The sequence below is a fragment of the Dermacentor variabilis genome, chromosome 1 (assembly GCF_050947875.1).
Source record: "Dermacentor variabilis isolate Ectoservices chromosome 1, ASM5094787v1, whole genome shotgun sequence".
Taxonomy (NCBI): domain Eukaryota; kingdom Metazoa; phylum Arthropoda; class Arachnida; order Ixodida; family Ixodidae; genus Dermacentor; species Dermacentor variabilis.
This window is the reverse complement of record NC_134568.1, coordinates 179873738-179893765: the sequence shown is the minus strand read 5'-3', so window position 1 is coordinate 179893765 and position 20028 is coordinate 179873738. Positions and strand designations below refer to the sequence as shown.

Here is a 20028-nt window from a genome sequence, read left to right as displayed (position 1 = left end):
CAGAAAGAATTTGTCAGTGCGAATGTCAGTCCAGAAATGCGCATCAGAAGCCGGTTGTGACTTGCACAAGCAGAAGTTCGCAAACGTGGTTTTCACTTGGCACGACTTGAAAGTGGATGGTGCAGTATGAATGCATAAATTACATATTAGCCCAGTGATGTGTATAATCACGGGCACAGGGCTCTTTTTAGCAGTTGTGACACTGGATAGCCTTTAGTATATAGTTTGCAGCAACGAATCGGGTGGCCCCATTTCGGATAACGAGGATGGTGAGATTTGCTTGGGATGGGTGCCGAACAGACGGTTCATATTCACGTTCCGGCTCTATGAACTTGAGGTATGCAAGCTTCTTGATGTCCGGAGATGATCTTTAGATTGAGTTTGAGGCGTACCCCAGGTGAGCGAGAAGCCGTGGAGAAAAAAGAAGTAAGGTCAGTTCCACGCATTGAAAGCTGTCAAAACAGCGAAGCTGGTGGTCGTTGTCTCAAATTTGAACTCGTGTATAGCGCGATTTTTATGAAAGTCTTTTATCTCGTTGTCGTCGTTTTGCTAGACTCGAGCTTCGGTTCCGGATTGCGCACACTCTTCAGTTGCATGAGGTTGTGATCAAACCACAGTCTATCACACACCTTGCAGCTGTGGCCGCACTCACGGTCGAGGAATTCTCTCTTGAACCGTACACGGCACCATCCGTGGGAGGAATCTCTCTGCGTAGATGTCTCTGCTCAGCCTCCTACTCTAGAAGTTGGGGGTTAGCGTGCCTCTCCTGGCCCTTAGCTTGGGTCGCCTTCTCTTGAATGTGGGGGTTGGCTCCCCTCCGCTGGCGCTTTGATTGCGCTTCTCCCTCTCGAAGCTCGGAATTCGCGCGACGTCGGCGCTGCCGCTCGCGCTGAGCGGAATCCACGGGGTGAAAGGGCGTGCGCCTACGAAACACCAGCTTCTATACCTCTCTCCTGCCCCTCCCCCAGCGCACGCTCTGATTGGTCCGCTCCCTCGGCGCGCCCTCTGGAGGTGAGCTCCAGAACCTGCCCCCCTCCCCCCGCGTGACACCGGACAACGGACGGCGAAGGCTCGTTATAGAACAGCTCCGCTGTTAAAAACTAAATAAGATCAATTATGGGGTTTTACGTGCCAAGACCACGATCTGATTATGAGGCGCACCGTAGAGGGGTACTACGGATTAATATGACCATCTGATAATTAATATGGCCCCTTGGTGCACCTAAATCGAAGTACATGAGTGTTTTAACTTTAGCCCTCATCAAAATGCAGCAGCCTAAGCCGAGATCGCACCCGCGACCTCGTGCTCAGACAGCCATTGAGCTACAGCAGCGGGTCGAAGCAAAAAAGACACGACCATTTGGTGACGTTTGCCTTATTGGATTGCAGTGGAGAGAAAGGAAAGTATGGCAAACTAAAGACATGCGAGAAAAATATCGGCGAGTTTGCGCCACGATAGACATATCAATCGCTGTCTGTTCTGTACTTTCTGTACTTTCTGTTCTGTACTTTCGGTATTTTCTGTCCCAGCTATTTTTAGTCAAGGTTTAAGAATATACTAAAGCACTGTAGCAGGACGCACTCAAATGCATGTTGTTGCCCGTTGTAGGGAGCAAGTCACATAATTTTAATGCTATAGCATTCTTAGGATACTTCAAGCAATTTCCAGGGGCTTTCTATGTATGTTTGTAGAGAGAGATATACAAATTTATTTACAGAAAGGCAGAGAGGTCGGCCTGAGCTATAACTTGCTCCGGCTTGCTACTCTACGTTGTCGAAAAGTAGCGGGGAGGAAAAGGGCTGATGAATGATGATGATGATATAAGGAGGAGGAGCGTATGTACAAGTTCACAATGTTGTGGCCTCTCTAAAGCCGTGCGTACAGCCCAAGCGGCTTGTATAAAGGCTATAGCGGCACTTGTTATCAAGGCTGCGCTGTTTGCATTAGGCCAAGGACCTAAAAGGTGTGGTTTATATGATTCCCCTGACTTGCGGAAAGAAGTACGTTGGCGAAACGGGCAGATGTTTAAACGAGCGGTTTAAGGAGCATTTTTACAATGTTAGCCCAGCAGTGCAAGGCCATCTTGCCATTCACTGCAGAGAATGTGCTCGTGTGCCGGAATTTGAAAAATGCGTCATAATCTCCAAACACCATGAACAGCTTATACCCGTGAAATCATAGAAGCAGACAAGACACAGCGGCTGGGTGACCTTTGCATCAGCATGCCATCTATTGCCCTCACCAAAAACTAAATCAAGCATCTGGCTGTGATGCAAAAGGGGTTCATGAGATGTGTGACATCATATAAATGTTTTTATTACTTTTTGTTCATGTCTGAAGTATATGGTTCTGGTAGTTTCGCAGCTAGAGCTTACTTGAAGTCAGCGCCTGTGTTGTGTTCTTTCTTCTGTCCTCGTCTTTTGCGCTGTGCAGACATGCAGATATTGAATCACCAACTCGCCCAAGCTTCCACTTTATCAAGTTATATATCTAGTACACCGGGCTCTTTTACTTGTTTTCCTGCTATTCCGTGTTTTCTCGTGGACCTCATCGCCATTGCTGAAGGTCGGGCGCGCACACTCGCCTATACGGCTCAAGATACTTCTACCCGAGATTAAACACTTATTTGGAGGCCTCGCACCATCAGCTGGACAGGGGATGAGAATCTGCAGAATACTTCGCTCAGACTTGACAGGTCGGGCACGGTTGCACCGGGACGTCCTATTCTTCCAACTCCACAGCGCTGCGACCCTTCCCAGGACAAAGAAAAAGTGGCTCGAACTTCGAGTCATCACGGGCCGAAAACTGAATGAGCACCTACTTATCCAGCTTCGTGCCATCACTCCTAAGAAGTTACCTACGCCAAGCAACCCAGTCCACACAGCATGTGATACGCCTATTCCGGAAGGAGTGAAACGGGTGTTAAGCTTGGGTTCCAAGTTTGCTGTGGAACCTCAGACGTCACCACCGGAACTGCTCACTCTTGTTGGACAAGTAGCTAAACGAGCCCCTGAGGCTGAGACTGAACGTTGTGTTTCTGAAGGTGTACATGTTTTGTCGCAGTCTAATACCCATTGCAAAAACTTGCTTGTCAACAGCGTCGTGGCGTTTTTTAGATAGCATTCTTTTTCGTTGCTAACAGCTGTGAAGGAAGGAGGCTTTACTGTTTTACCAAATAACGTGTTTGTCTCAAAAGCCTATGAGGCTATTAATTTTATATTCAACTGCCGGGACGACATATCGCTTTTAAAAGTAAGAACGGAAGCAAAAAAAGCTTTGTAACGCACTGAGTTCAATTGACAGGAGCAAGAAGCCTAGCTTGGATTTGTTTTTCACTGTCAAAACCCACAAGGTGACTGGCCGCTACGGGTCATTATCTCTAAGGGGACTTGGCAGAAAGTGGTTGCTTTGTGTTTAGAGGAGAAACTTAACCTGCTAAGAATTGACGACCCTTTTCAGGTGAAAGACTAATGACATCATAGTATATATTTCAAGTAACGACAAGGGCCTCAGCGCCTGCTCCATTGACATCAAAGACATGTACTACTTTTTACCACATGATACGCTGCTAGAGAGTACGTTGAAGACTGTATTAACCAGTATGGCTCAGTTGCGTTCCAGAATGCTTCTGCTGTTTCGGTGAGCGGCTTTCTTGAGCTACTTCGATTCTACTTAAGATCAACGTTTGCCTCATGAAATGAACTCATTTACATTCGAAAATCGGTGTGTGCATTGGTTCATGCATAGCACCAATCTTAGGTGACATTTTTCTTGCTTACCATGACCAATTTCTTGCTAGCCGCCTTAATAGCACAATGGTCGTAAAATCTTTCCGGTTTCTCAACGACGTTTTGTTACTTTTTGCTTGTGAAGGTCAAGGTTTTGAGCCTGCTGTTTCAGATGTACTTTGCCAATTCAACGAGTGTTGTTCGCCACTTGTCCTGACGTATGAACTACCAGTAGATGCCTCGTTAAGGTTTTTCGATTTGCATCTTAGTGTTATTAGAGATCTCCTGTGCAGGATGAGCCCCGAGGAAACAAGGCACTTTTGTCTTATCTGTCGGCCCATTCCAAGCTAATTAAACGGGGCATTGTAAATCTTTGCTTCACGAATGTCCTAAATAAGTCTTGCTGCTACTCTTTAACGCGCAGTCTCCTTGCGCAGGCCTGCCGCCTGACATGTGCTGGGTATCCCGAACTATTGTTAGTTTCGGTAGCAAAAAAGATAATAAAGAAAATCGAGCTGGGAGACATGCGTCCAGCCCAGTTGCTTGTAGAAAGGCTATAGCGGCAGTTACCAGAGCTGCGCTGTTTCCATTACGCCAAGGACCTAAAAGGTGTGGTTTATACGATTCCTCTGACTTGCGGAAAGACGTACGTTGGCGAAACGGGCAGATGTTTAAATGAGCGGTTTAAGGAGCATTTTTACAATGTTAGCACAGCAGTGCAAGGCTATCTTGCCATTCACTGCAGATACGGCCTTTGTGTGCCTGAATTTGAAAAAAAAATGCGTCATAATCTCCAAACACCGTGAACAGCTTATACCTGTGAAATCATAGAAGCTGAGAAGATACAGCGGCTGGGTGACCTTTGCGGCAGCATGCCATCTACTTCCCTCACCAAAAATGAAATCAAGTATCTGGCTGTGATGCAGTAGTGGTTCATGAGATGTGTGACATCATACAAATGTTTTTATTACTTTTTTGCTCATGTCTAAAGTATATGGTTCTGGCGGTTTCGCAAATAAAGCTTAGTTGAAGTCGGCGCCTTTGTTATGTTCTTTCTTCTGTCCTCGTATTTTGCGTTGTGCAGACATGCCGACAGCAACCGAACATCCGATACAGCTCCCTCAGATAACTCTATAGGCAGTGAGGCCACCTTAAGGCACAGAAAACCAGCCCAGAGGATCCTACATGCCTAAAAACTCACTTGAATTATCCGAGATATATATGCGGAAAGGAGCCTTTTCAGACCTAGTCGCTAACGAATCAGGAATGTTATGCTTCCTTTTAGCTACAGCAAACGCATCTGTCAACTAGAAGTGGTGCGATCAGTCAGACATGGTTTGTACACTTCGCGAAGGGGAACAGCCGTGCATTAAATGATTACCAGAACATATCATGCGCTACATCGAGGGCCGATGCCATCGAGCGTGACGTAGCTCAATTGGAAGGACAAAGCTATAACTAATTTATGCTAGAAAGCAGTGCAAAGCTAAGGGAGCGCGACTTAACGCGGTAGATAGCAGTATACGTTATTTATACATTCCACTACCGCGACCAAATTTAATCCAAGCTCCAGCTAATTTAGCCCGTGTGCGCACACGAACATAAGGTGCAACTGCAGCATGACAACATTAATCTAGCGGAAGCAACAGGGAAAAGCGAATTTCTCCGACCCCTTAGTGACACCATTTAATGAAGGTTTGTGCGTGTGTTTCTTGTGACAATGCGTACATCTGCGCGCAAAAAATTTTACGTATCACCCCTTCGGTGGTACCTATAAGAATTTACATTATGGGGTTTACATGCCAAAACCATGATCTGATGATGAGGCACGCCGTAGCAGGGAACTCCGGAATAATTTAGACCATCTGGGGTTCTTTAACGCACACCTAAATCTAAGTACACTGGTGTTTTCCAATTTCACCCTCATTGAAATGCGGCCGCCTTGGCCGGGATTTGACCCCACGACCTCGTGCTTAGCAGCCCAACACCATAGCCACTAAGCAACCACGGCGGGTATACGTAAAAGCTGTGTTCGTCTTCCTATTTATGACGAATAATGCTCCCTCCACAGAAACGCTGATATTATCATTGGTGAAGACAAATTTGACCATTCAAACAAATTTTGTTTCACAATATCTGCAAGACAAGCAGACCGATGGTGCCAAACATCGTTGCTACACATAGTCTCAAAGACACTTCAGTTAAACTGAACCTTTCTTTCTGAGAACTTCAGTAGAATAGCAGTAGAAACGCTTGCAAATGTTGTTTCAGGCTGTGATAATGTATCTGCCCAAGAAGCATAAAAAAACACAAGGCCAAACACGCAGAAAATCCAGTCATGCAGACGATTGCCCAACTACGAGTGAAAAGCGCTTACACCGACTCTGAAAATTAACGTTATCAAAAAATTCACCGACGATTACAATACTCCCTAATGCGAAAATTGAGCGCAGCTCTACACGTGTTTCCATTTCGCGGTATTGAGGGCGAGGAGTTACGGAGTCGCCATCTGTCGGAAGCGCCTCCCTTGCGTAGTATGGGGGATCACGCGGAGCGCTCCCCATAGGTTTCGCTTACGACGCTCAATAAAAACACCACGCGGCAGCCCTCCTGGACATTTGTGTAGGTACTCTCAAAACGAGGGAAGTTTTTGACTGTCGATATAATAATCTTGGTCAAACTGAAAGCACAGAATCGTTTACAGACGCCATCTCTTTACCGAATACGTACAGTGAAAGCCACTGCGCGCGGTCGCCGCGAAGGAGTCTCCCGAACCGGCTTCTTGCTTGAAAGGTAGTAGCCAAACGCTGAGAGTAAACTATGTGAAATATGTTCTTACAGTAGCATGTCTGTATAACCAAATGGGGCATAACAGAATGGAGCCTCAATCCAGCGATCGCACGGGTTCGCAGCGACCGACTGCGCGTCTGCATTCATGTCCGCGCACAATGTTTCGCTTTCGCTGTGAGCGCGTTTTCACCCCTGCTAGGCCGCAGCATATGAGCCTTTGACAGTACACTAGCAACCATTGTTGCGTGGACGCTATCAGAACTGTTCAAAAATAATTCCGTTATAGAGACTTCGACGCCTAGCTACGGTGACTGTGATGTGACGTCGCGACGATTTAATCTCTTTTTTTTTGTCTTCTAAATTCTTGGACATTTAAATATTATTTCTCCAGTTGCGTCACACTGTATGTTTATCGGTCTTCTCAGCGTGCGATTTCCCTCTGCATGTTTTTCGTAATCCAGTGCATTAATTCATAACACAAACATGACCATATGCCGTGCCTTTTTTTAATGTGCGTCTTACCGCTCCCTTTCCGTTCCAGTAAACTTGCCAGTATCTAGCATCAACAAGTTCATAGACCAAACCGTCATGACATTAGCCTGGCAGCGGGCGCGGGCGAGCGTCTCAGTGCGCGTATTCTGCTACTCACCTAACACGTGCAGTCCCGACGCCGTAGCAGAAATCTTCCTCGTGTCTGTGCTTGCTGCATACCCGAGTTGTAGCCGATGGATGTCTGCCGGTTCTAAGTTTCGACAGCCAAGCTTCACGCAGCTCCTTGCCCTGCGGCTACGTGTGAGTAACGCTTGCACCGGGCTCCGTTGTGTACGTCCGACACTGCGGCACCGAGTAGTAGCCTACCATGCTGCACGCCTCCAAACGCAGCCACTATACCTATTATAGTACTTTCAAATGTTGTCAAGCAGACACCCAAGGCGGTAAAGCATCACCACTTAAACAGAACCGCGGCGCAGGTGGGACTTTAAACTTTCGTTTTCAGCTCGCTTCGGCGCTTTCGAAGCAGCCGACGCGGCCGCTGTTTCCACGTGATCCCTCATGTCACGTCACGCCGACGGTGGCGCCAGCTCTTCCAGTGGTGGAGCTCGAGGCCAATATTGGCTGGCGTAGACAATCGGTTTCGTGCGGCACGTTGCAAACGGAGCGAAGGGTGACGCCACTGCCTCAATAATCTGGAGATCGCGAGAGCCAGCGCGTGGTGCCAGCGCGTGGGTGACGCATGGGCGCGATTGACAGCAGCCGCCGCCGTCGCCGCACTACGCTTTTCTTCTCACGCTTTGGCCATACCCTCCTCCGTTTTCCGCCTGATGGTTCCGCTGAACCGTCCTCTCCGCTTTCCTCCTTGCGCGTATTCTCTCTCACCGCTTTTATTGCGATAGTAATTATATACACTCCAAGCACATTTCTGCTGTCGCCGCGATGTTCCGTATAAAGTCCAAGCACGATAACATTGTCACCGCGCACCGCACGCTAAATGTGCCAGTGAAAGCTTGCTACGGTCAGCCCACGATCGCGGCTCAATTTCGCGAACTAGAGGCACGAGGGGGAGGCGAGGGAGGGGTGGGGCGGCTGCTGACGGCGCGGCCGTGCGGCCGCAGTATGTTGCAAGCGATCTGCGACGTGGACAAGTGCGTCCCCGTGCAGGCCTCATCGTCAAAGCGATCCGCGATGTGGACAAAGTACGCGGGGTGCCTGTAGCTTCGTATGCGCTGTGCTTTCGATGTTTAGTTCACGTTGCAGCGAGAGACAGCACGACGGTCAACTGGCTCGCTGCTGCTGCCGTGCTTCTTCACTCCAGCGTATTGACAGCGAGTTTCCACGGCCACAGAGCGAGATGTGTTGATTTTTATTTGTGTACGCATGACACCACGCTTGTTAATTTAGTTAGTAACCGAATGTTTACAAGTTTATAGGGCCGATAAAACCACTATCATTACTTAACTACTTAACTTATTAACTACTTCGTATAGTTGTCTACTAATTTGCTATCGCAATTGATGCTTCGCCTTTCGGGCGAAACTGCGACTTTATTTTTTCATCCCCCACTCCCCCCAGCGCGCCGCGTTCGCTGTCATCTTTCGTTGTCCTCGTTCGCTCGGGTATTGGGGGCGAGCTCCACCACTGGAAAAGTTGGCGCCACCGTCGGCGTGACGTGACATGAGGGATCACGTGGACACAGCGGCCGCGTCGGCTGCTTCGAAAGCGCCGAAGCGAGCTGAAAACGAAAGTTTAAAGTCCCACCTGCGCCGCGGTTCTGTTTAAGTGGTGATGCTTTACCGCCTTGGGTGTCTGCTTGACAACATTTGAAAGTACTATAATAGGTATAGTGGCTGCCTTTGGAGGCGTGCAGCATGGTAGGCTACTGCTCGGTGCCGCAGTGTCGGACGTACACAACGGAGCCCGGTGCAAGCGTTACTCACACGTAGCCGCAGGGCAAGGAGCTGCGTGAAGCTTGGCTGTCGAAACTTAGAACCGGCAGACATCCATCGGCTACAACTCGGGTATGCAGCAAGCACAGACACGAGGAAGATTTCTGCTACGGCGTCGGGACTGCACGTGTTAGGTGAGTAGCAGAATACGCGCACTGAGACGCTCGCCCGCGCCCGCTGCCAGGCTAATGTCATGACGGTTTGGTCTATGAACTTGTTGATGCTAGATACTGGCAAGTTTACTGGAACGGAAAGGGAGCGGTAAGACGCACATTAAAAAAAGGCACGGCATATGGTCATGTTTGTGTTATGAATTAATGCACTGGATTACGAAAAACATGCAGAGGGAAATCGCACGCTGAGAAGACCGATAAACATACAGTGTGACGCAACTGGAGAAATAATATTTAAATGTCCAAGAATTTAGAAGACAAAAAAAAAGAGATTGAATCGTCGCGACGTCACATCACAGTCGCCGTAGCTAGGCGTCGAAGTCTCTATAACGGAATTATTTTTGAACAGTTCTGATAGCGTCCACGCAACAATGGTTGCTAGTGTACTGTCAAAGGCTCATATGCTGCGGCCTAGCAGGGGTGAAAACGCGCTCACAGCGAAAGCGAAACATTGTGCGCGGACATGAATGCAGACGCGCAGTCGGTCGCTGCGAACCCGTGCGATCGCTGGATTGAGGCTCCATTCTGTTATGCCCCATTTGGTTATACAGACATGCTACTGTAAGAACATATTTCACATAGTTTACTCTCAGCGTTTGGCTACTACCTTTCAAGCAAGAAGCCGGTTCGGGAGACTCCTTCGCGGCGACCGCGCGCAGTGGCTTTCACTGTACGTATTCGGTAAAGAGATGGCGTCTGTAAACGATTCTGTGCTTTCAGTTTGACCAAGATTATTATATCGACAGTCAAAAACTTCCCTCGTTTTGAGAGTACCTACATCAATGTCCAGGAGGGCTGCCGCGTGGTGTTTTTTATTGAGCGCCGTAAGCGAAACCTATGAGGAGCACACCGCGTGATCCCTCATACTACGCAAGGGAGGCGCTTCCGACAGATGGCGACTCCGTAACTCCTCGCCGCCAATACGCCGGTATCGCCGACGCTCGCCACAGGAACGGGCGCTTAAGAGCTGTGCTCTCAAAGGTTAATCGTGTCGAAGTGACAAAAGGTAGTACCACGAAATCTGGCGTTTTGCAGTCAACACTGCCGCGGGTAAGTAAGGATAAACAAATTTGAGAATGATCCCCCCCCCCCGGTACGGTACCTTTATGACCTATCAAATGCGGATGCTATCAATTCATTCACAGAGAAATTGAAAGTGTACTGGGAACCCAATTCATTAAGCTTTTCGTTCTTAAGTGCTGTTTCTGGCTGCCTTCGCTAATCCAGCGTCACGAGTGGCCGGCGTCTGTTTTATGAACACTTTTAGCATACGAATGTTTTTTGTGAATACGGACCCCGGTTCTTTTTATCCAAACGAGCACGCAGAGGCAGCTTTTTTCTCTGTGGACCCATGTTGCAAGAGAAGACAGCATAAAAAGGATTTAGCACCATCATATAGACAATTATTGAAATAAATGGCATGTCAGACAAGGATTCATTATTGGTTGTCTGGAAGCGCAAATATACACAATGAAGAAGAACGTGACACAACGAGCGCTCGTTCTGTCTCGTTCTTCATTGTGTGTGTTTGCGCTTTCAAATAGCCACGAATCTATACCAACTGGCACGGTTACCCACTCTCCTGCAAGGATTCATTATTCTCGCGCAAGTTCCGTATGAGTCAGCATGCGCGCTTATTTTGTGTACACGCTGTTTGAATGCATTATCTACATGGTGACGGGTAAGGAGCACGCAATAAAGACGTAGACTGAGTATTTATCGGCGTGCGCTGTTTATCTGTCACCATGCAACTTTATCAACATGCCCAACTTGCCGCATTCGTCGCGCATTATCTTGTGCGCAGTAAGAGCGACGAGAACTCTAAATAGAGCATAATTACGCCCTCCTATTTTGCACCAAACAATATTATCAACACTGTACGCTTTTGAAACACAAAATAAGCGGAACACTTACATATCTTTCCATTTACTCTGCGATATTCATTACCCAAATGCAGACAAGACTGCAATCCTCGCGTCCGCCGATGGACTGCGAGTCATTTGTAAGTGAAATTATAATAAAGGAAGAGGGGAGGTCACTTGCGTGCGCGCATTCTTTTTTTCGAGGAATGACAGCACTGTACATGCTATGGCATGTAATGAAATGTTGTTTCCTGAAATTCGAATATTGCGTGATAATTGGCCTTGCATTGGCCATGTCCTGCATGGAACGAAATATTTCACCAATTGAGCGTTGTTTCTTGATCGCTTGCGCATTGTTAGTTGGGAGTAGTAATGTATCTATGCTCTGTGTATGGCACTATAAGTGCTCACACATGCAGATAGCTTTTTTTCTGCCTTTTCTTTTTTTTTACTTTTCTCTCTTCTCTTGCTAAATATTGTCATGGGAGCTGTTAATATGCCCATTTGAAATAAAAACAGAGCTAGATTTATTTATTTATTTATTTATTTATTTATTTATTTATTTATTTATTTATTTATTGTACCCTCAAGGCTTTATAGCATTGTAGAGGGTAGAGACATAGAACGAACACTTACAAATTTGATAAAGAGAACTTTACATAAAACAAAATCAGAAACAAAAGGAAATTAATTAAAGATAATGGCATGTTGGCATAAGGTACATGGAATGATATGGTGACACACAGGTCATTGCGCTATGCACTCATACACGCGCCAAAAAGCGTATTTCAGCCCAGGACGGACGTAAGTGATATATAGCTGCTTATTTAATGATGATGGTGCAAGGAAAAAATTGCGTTTTACGCAACCGAGCATACGATTGGATTTTGATTTTATATAATCAATGTGATCAGCCCATGACAAAGAGTTAGTAATGTGCACACCAAGATATCTATAAGTTCAAACAAATTCAAGCGGGACTGCGTTCAAAGAATGCGAGTAGCTAGGAAAAGGTGCGCGGTTACGGGAAACTCTCATTGTTTTACATTTAGAAATGTTAAGTTCTCTTTTCCAGAGCTGACACCAATGCGTAATATTATTAAGGTATGTTTGAAAAGATTCGATGTCGGCATCATTAGTAATTTTCCGGTATATAACACAATCGTCAGCAAAAAGAGAAATGGACGAATCTATATAATTATGTAAATCGTTTATATAAATTTTAAGAAGTAGTGGGCCTAGAACAGAACCCTGGGGAATGCCTGAACGCACGGGTACTTCAGGAGAATCTGTATCATTACAGGAAACAAACTGTGTGCGGTTAGAAAGAAATTCTTCTATCCAATGGAGCAATAGCGGGTCAATACGTAAGCGGTGTAGTTTTATTATAAGCAGCTGATGATTAACCTTATCGAATGCTTTTGCGAAGTCTAGGAAGATGCAGTCCATTGCCACACCTGTGTAAATCATTAGTGAATATGAGTAGTTGCGTTTCGCATGAAAATAACTTACGAAAGCCATGTTGGGAGCTGTGGAAGAAGTTTTTTGAGTCCAAGAAAGTAACAAGATGGGCGTAAATAATATGATCCATTACTTTACAAGGAACGGACGTAAGAGAAATAGGGCAATAGTTACGGGGGTTATGCCCGTCGCCAGACTTATGAAGAGGAATTACCTTTGCTGTTTTCCAGACTTTTTGCAGATAGTTAAGTATGGACAGCTGGGCAAGTTGGTTGTGATTGGCCTTATGAAACATTGTTCCAGCGCACAAATGAACACAGACGAGAAGACAACACTAACACCGGCGTTTGTGTTCTCTCCTCGTCCGTGTTCAATTGTGCGCTAGAACGGTGTTTCGTAATTGCAGATAGTTGTCCTGAATCGATTTAGTAAAAATGCAACCTAATATGATAGAACCATATTATTTGGTATTCTGAAGAAATCTGAGTTAATTATGTCAATATCACACGAGGACGACCGTTTCAATTTATTAACAATAGCCACTCTACCGGCAATTTCAAGCGTAATGGGATCCATAGGAAAATAGTTAAAATCACGTGTGTACGGATAATGAATAATGTTAAGAGCCTGAGAAAGAGTGAGTGAAAGTTTCGTAAAGTAATGAAGCAGAGAGCTGGTTTGGAACTGGATCACTATATTTATCAACGAGGCATATGGCTGTTTCATTTTTTCGCTTTACTGCGCTCCAAAACTGATATGGATTAGTTGTTAACAAAGATAGAAGTGTAGTGTGAAAGAAATTGAATGTAGTAGTGTTGAGAGCGTCAGATCATACGATGTAGCAGCTATTTTATTGGCAGACCAGCGTTCGTGATTTCTTCGCAGCGCGAAATAGCCTTGGTTTTTTGTTAGGTAACCTCTTTAGGTATCTAGAATAACAGTGTGCGTTAGAATCTCTGCGTGTGGTTTTAAAAGGGACGTACAGGTTAATTAGTTCAATAACTTTTGCTTTGAATAACTGCCAGAGTGCTCAACGGGTTTATCTGAACAATTTAAAAAGAATTCGTCGGGGAAGGAGCAAAGTCTGACGTTGATAGCTTCAAGATTGGCTTTGTTGTAGTCCCTTATCCTTTTCACAATCTTATGTTTACTAGGCGTGGGAAGGGAAATTGCAAAATGAAGTGCATCATGATCGCTCAATCCGGGTGCATGTGTTATAGATGCGGTGATACCTGGAGCTGATGTTGGCACCAAATCGAGTAGTTATGCTGTGGTGGATGTCACACGTGTCGGCTGAGAAACGAGTTAAGACAGATGGAAATCTAAACAAACGTTAAGGAAACTGATAGCTTCTGCAGACGATGGGTGGGGAAATGGGCAAGGTTCTGACCATTGTGTGCGTGCAAAATTAAAATCGCCGACAAGAAAAAATACGCACATCGGGAAACCGCACAATAACTTCATGCAAATAATCATGTAGCGCCTCAGAAAAACCGCTAGTACAGCTTGGTGAACAATATAGCAATCGCCAAGAATAATTCTTTTTGAAATTAATGGTTAAGCAACACCAAATTATTTCCAAACTACTAATTGCTGGAATAAAAAAGCATGTGGAATTCTCATTTACTGCCATCAGAACTCCACCGCACATTTTATCGCCACGGTCGCGTCAGTACACACCAAACGTTTTGTTACACTGGAATAATTCGGTATTTTTTTTATTTTACTCGACAGGCACGTTTCTGTTAGTATTTGACGTAGTAGTTCTGCGGAAACCCGCAAGGTGGAGAGAAGTAATGAATAAAGGGAAAATCAGACATCCACTCGTTCGTATTTTATAATATCCGCTCCTGAGTAATTTATTAGAGCGTTGAGGCTGTCTTTATTGGTGTAAAGGTTACGGATATTAGTGTATAGAGTACAGGTGCAGAGAGCAAGCGGCCGCCACCCTTCGCGTTATCCCCTTTTTTTTTTTTTTGGTTTACAAAGGTGACCAGAACGCATCAGCCTAGGCGAAAGAGGGAGATTTTCTGAAGCGCGAGAAGATGACGTAACCTTTAAGTTTAGAGGGATTGCCACTGTGACGTTCGTGCACGCTATCATTACTTGCATCGTAAACATGGCATTGCCCACCTGCGACAAGTTTGTTGTGGTATATATAATCTGCCGTGTTCAGTGATTTGCTGATCTCGCTCAACTGATTTCGCGCCATGCGCGTGGTGAATGAAAAATCTTCCTTTATAGTTAGCTCCCTTTCTGCGATTAGAGAATGCTTCGAGAAGACCAGTTCTTTAGTTTTATGCATGCCGAATTTGACAATAATTGGCCTATCTTTGCCATCGGCGTATTTGCCCACCCTCTGCGTACGTTCAATGCTATTTGCCGACAGTTTCAAGTGCAGTCTTTCAGAGACAAGGCCGATAACTTTTGCTTCCGATTGTTCCCAGTTTTCTGATGGAATGTCTGCAATACCGAAAAACGGCAAGTTGTTGCGTCGAGAACGATCCTCAGTGTTATTAAGCCTTGTGCGCAAAGTGGTTATTTCTTTCTGCATGGTGATTACGCACGTGCGGTCAACATCTTGCTGAAATCCTTCGAAAGTCGTCGTTTGTTATTCCACTTCCTGTGAGCGGTCATTAATCTCTGATACGGCGGTGGCTACTGAAGCGTGTGCAAGTTTAAGTTCATCTATCGCTTTCGATATGTTGCATTGGTTTGCCTCAATTCGAATGCATCGCTCTTTTATTTCCTTTACCATCTTAAGTATTTCCTCAGTGGGTCCCGGATTTGCTCGACGTCGCCGCACAATGTCAAAACAAGTCACATAAAGGATCGAACAAGGCGCTTGGGCATGGAAGCACAATAATGCATCGGTCGTCGGACCGGAACCGGTAAAATGAGTAAGACGGCACAATACAAAGGCATTTCACACATTTCCCTTTTGCAGCCCTCTAGTCGAAGCAGCTTTCACCAAATTGATACGCCGAGCTCAAAGACAATGTTACATTCTACTTTCGCTATCAGCATACGCAAGAAAAATGCGTTGAGTACAAGAGTTCTCGTTATCTCAACATTTCGCCTAGTTATGAACGCCATTGACTTTCGAAGAATCGACATTTGGGCGAATTGGTACTCGTTTAACATCTTGAAGGGGCAGCGCAATACGACCGATACTGAAGGCAGGAAACACACTGGACAGCCCTGTGTGTTTCCTGCCTTGTCTTTGTCGTCTTGCGCTGCCCCTTCAAGATGTTCAACCATTGACTTTGCAACTTTCTCGTCACTGAGCCCGAAGTACGGCGCACAATTTGGCTTCCTGCCTAAGTGCATATGACAGAGCTAAAACGCACTGCATTGATCTTAGGCTATGTCATGCACTCAGTTCCTGCTTCGCCACAGTACCCATCAAGATAAAATTTCCGGCCTTTCGATGAGAAATTGGATTTGAAGGGTGTATGGACTGTTGAAATAAACGGGTGAGAGAGGGGGACAAATATGGCTTTGATTTGTCCGTCTCCCTCACCTCTGCTACGCAGTGCTTTAACATTTCAGAATTATTATTGTCAAAATTTTAGGCCATGGGCATCTTGTTGTTATCGTCGTCGTTGTTGTTGCCATTCAGAGACAAAAGACAGAAAATTTGACATTTTGAAATTTCAATTTAAGAACTGTCTAAGGACTGAAGAGCTTCAAGTTAAAAACTCTCGCTTGATGATCGGGGCCCATAATAACAAAAATCTCTTACGCTAGAACTTTTTGCAAGAGAAACATTTCAGCCTATTCTGGCGCTGGACATACTTTTAGCGAAGGCGGCCTGCCAATGGCAGTGGGCACTTACGAACGAGAAGCTTCGTGAATTTGGCAACGGAAATCTTGTGCACGGAGGAAAAACAACATTGCGTTCAATACAACTATACTTGTCATAAGGAAAGTGCAAAAAAAAATACGCGTGTAGACTATGCTCCGCTTACCTTGGTCGTCGCAATTGCATTTTGATCACCGTGACCCCGCTAATGTATGCAATATTGGTATCATTGCGAGCTCTCGTTGCAACAGAAAATGGGGCCTTCTAACGATAATGTGTTGAAACGGCTCATTTTGTGAATACTCGCGACATCCTGCATTTGTCTCTGTAGGCTTTCTCACTCGGTCAATAATAAGTCCGTTCCACTGAAAGCAGTAGCTACGCCACCACGGCATAATAGCTATTCCGGGTGTTGGCCACCAGGAGGCAAATTCACAAAGCTTTTCGTTCGTAACAGTTGTCTGCCATTGGCTGGGAACCTTCGCAAATTATATGTCCAACATCACGATTGACTTGACTAACATAGGCTCTTACAAGAATGGTTAGCTTCAGAACTTTTTTTGTATGTGAATACAAACCCAGAACCCATGTTCATTGAAAAGTTCTTATGCTAGAGCTGTTCGTAAGATCAGATTCTAGTCAATTGTTACACTGTGCATATCATTAGCGAAGGCTCCTGGCCAGTGGCAGACAGCTGTTACGAACAAAAAGCTTTGTGAATTCGTCCCTCATTCAGGCCTTCATTCTTAAAACAATTCGAGCGACACCTCAACAATATTGTGTACGCTGTATACACACACCGTGAGACAATTTTTAAGCGTTCGGAGTTTATCTTCGATATGTGGCTTATATTTAAATAATTTAAGCTGCCTAAAAAAGGTGCTTAATTATTGTGGCACAGTCATATCAGGTGGCTTTATTGTTGTTGTTCTTCGCCTATTGCTACACGTATGGAGTTATTGATTGGGAAATCTTTCTTGCGATGTGTGTGTTAACCGATTTTTCAGTGCAATACGCCTCTGCCCTTTATCGCACAAACGGAACATACGTTTTAACTTTCTCCTCTTAAAGTGGAAAATCAGTAAAATTTCTTTACTTCTCGTATATTTTTAAAAAAGCAGAATGCAGACCAAAGTGGAGTGGTTAAAATAGGGTTGCCACTTGGCTGGTTTTTGTCTCATGGTGCCGGCTGCCAGTTCGACCTCCGCACCAGCCCGTCATTTGCCGGTTTTCCAGTCTTTCTTTTTTTTTTCTAGATTGGCACAAACTGATCGTAAACGCTCTATTGGGCGTTCATACGTTGCAGACAACTCAAGTGTCACAAGAGCTTTCATTCTTAACTTATTAAACTTTTCACAACCGTGTTGCGAGACTGAACTGACCATCCTGACTAACCGTTTGTTCTCTTGCCTTCACACAACCAGAGACTACGTATCGACACGTCGAACCAAATTTCATATAAAACGTTTCAATAAATTTCAATCATGCAAAGTCCTCACTCTGTGTGCCGCATGTTTATTTAGGGCCCATTTTGTTTGTATTTTTGTCCCTCAAAATAATCATGCAGTTCCCTCTCAATGTCCTTTTCTTTCAATTCTTTTTTTTTTCTTTTGCCAAAGTGGCAACCCTAGGTTACCAAGATTAAAAGAACGTTTCGGCTTTTACACAGAAGTCTCAACTTTTTATGTTTTCAAATGGCTTCAGGCTCAGTTTGCTGTTCGTGTAAATTACGGAAACTGAAAGCAATTAGGTTATCCGCACAGAAATTTCTTATATCTTGCCAGGTAAAGTTTTAAAGATGTGTACTTCTATTTAGGTTCTTCCTATAGCTGTAGTTTATTTATATGATATATCACCACACTTCAGCGAACTTGTTTATTTTCTGTAAAACTTACTGGTATTTTTCTTTCTCTTCTTTTTTACCTCTTGCGCACCTTTCAATCTCTCAAACAGAGTAGTTCAAGCTTGTACAGGTATCGAATTGTTGAAATGCTTTTTGAATAATATTCCTTCTTTACTGAAAATACAAATTTCTAAATCATGATGTAACTACTCACTGCTGGCTTCCACTCTTTTTCTTGCATTGGCGGTGGCGACGCTAATGCTGCGTATGTTATTGAAAAATTACTTAATTTGTTTATCCATAGTTTAAACTGTTCTGTATGTCATTGCGGTCTACGTATAGCAAACTATTTCCCCCTCTTCCTTGAGCCACACACGTGCCTGCATGATCTGTTTGTCTGCTGTTTGTCGCATGATCTTTGTTTGTTTCGGTGTTCTTCTAAGACTTCCTTTGGGAATGTGTGCGTTGCACTCCCAATCAAAGAACTTACATTATCTTGCAGTCTGCCACAAGAAATGTTGAGCTTGGCGACATAACAGTTTGAATTGACACTGCAAGGTGCCTTAATAAATTATTCTTCTCATTCTCAAGATCTGAGTGCATTGGATCAAAAAGGCGACGAATACATGTTCTTACCTTGAACTGGGTGCTCCCCAAGGCCGTAAGCCAGCAGCAGCAGCGGCAGCAAAGCACCGCCTGCCGGCCACCCCATAACAAGAGCCTCTCCTGGTCCACCAAGGTGGACACCAGTAAGCCACAATACTCTGCGACCAACTCTAGAGTTGTATGTCTGATCAGCTGGAGCATGCGGGTAATATTTGCGCTATTGTAGCAAATAACCGCCGGTATCCCTGCTTTATCCTCACATTAGCGATATCTGAAGGACAATGTCGGTGATAGAAAGCTGAAACAATAGAATGGTGCGATATTTTCCCGCAAGGTTGGCTTCACGTCCTCTGATGCTGATAACGAACTTGCCGAAAATTGTTTTCAATGATATCGAGCGGGTACAAAGGACAGAGCAGCAATATTGTGCTAAGAATCTGTGACAATTGCCAATTTTCAGTAGAAAATAAGCTCGGGTTCCTCACGTATCTAGGTGTTATTTCCACCACACAGCTGCGGAGATGTATATTAAATAGATAACACAGTAACAGTTGGGGCTTTCATGCTTTCTCTTTGTTCAACAGCGTTTGACGCTCGCAAGTTATTGTTCAGCAACATTCATTACTCTGCGCGCCTAGACGCCAAGTTATCTCTCTAGTTATCAACGTCGGCATCGGCAGGTTTCCTGTCGGAGATTTGCAGTTATTGCCTCTGACTAAATACACTAAACAAAGAAAATGTGAATGCGTAGCTCCTAGCCTTGTCTTTTTACGTATAGCTTTCTGCATTCTGATTGTTCGCTGGTGCCGCCCGGCGGCTAGAAACAAATGTAACTTCTGCTAAACCTATTTTATTCCCTGTATAACACTAAGATTTTATTTTACCACTGACACACGATCGCTCCAAAGGTCTTTGGACAAGGGGGTATCCATACCGGAAAGACGCTCACGCGTGGCGACACTGGACAAAGGAATATCTCCTTTTTGGTAAGTGTCTTTTGCGGAAAAGATAACTGAACTCTGTTATGGGCTTAAAGGGGAAATCTCGTGCGCAGCTCAACAACAAAGTTGACGAAACACAATTGTGTTTTATTGCCAATGTGGTGCTTGAAAAAACAATTTCATGCACGTTGACGCAATTAGTCTAGCAGATAACTTTTACTCAGCGATACTCTCAAGCCGTCGTATGCTCGCCTCCGTTGCTTTATAATGACCTTTGGCAGCTTCACAACTATGTCGCTTCGTTAACACTCGGCTTACAAGGCACAGCATGGTTCGCGTAAGGAGGAGAGGGGTGATAGGAGTTAGGTGTCGTC

At 45.0% G+C, this 20028-nt stretch overlaps 1 protein-coding gene across 1 annotated transcript in view; it reads right to left on the bottom strand.

Moving 5' to 3' along the window:
• The window catches only part of LOC142588573 (MAM and LDL-receptor class A domain-containing protein 1-like), a 273168-nt gene extending 253705 nt beyond the window's left edge, over window positions 1-19463 (bottom strand). Inside the window, exon 1 of the mRNA XM_075700413.1 lies at window positions 18744-19463. Within this exon, the coding sequence (XP_075556528.1) occupies window positions 18744-18819 (76 nt within the window). The 5' untranslated portion in view covers window positions 18820-19463. The remainder of the gene's footprint in view (window positions 1-18743) is intronic.
• Between the last annotated feature and the right edge of the window lie 565 nt (window positions 19464-20028).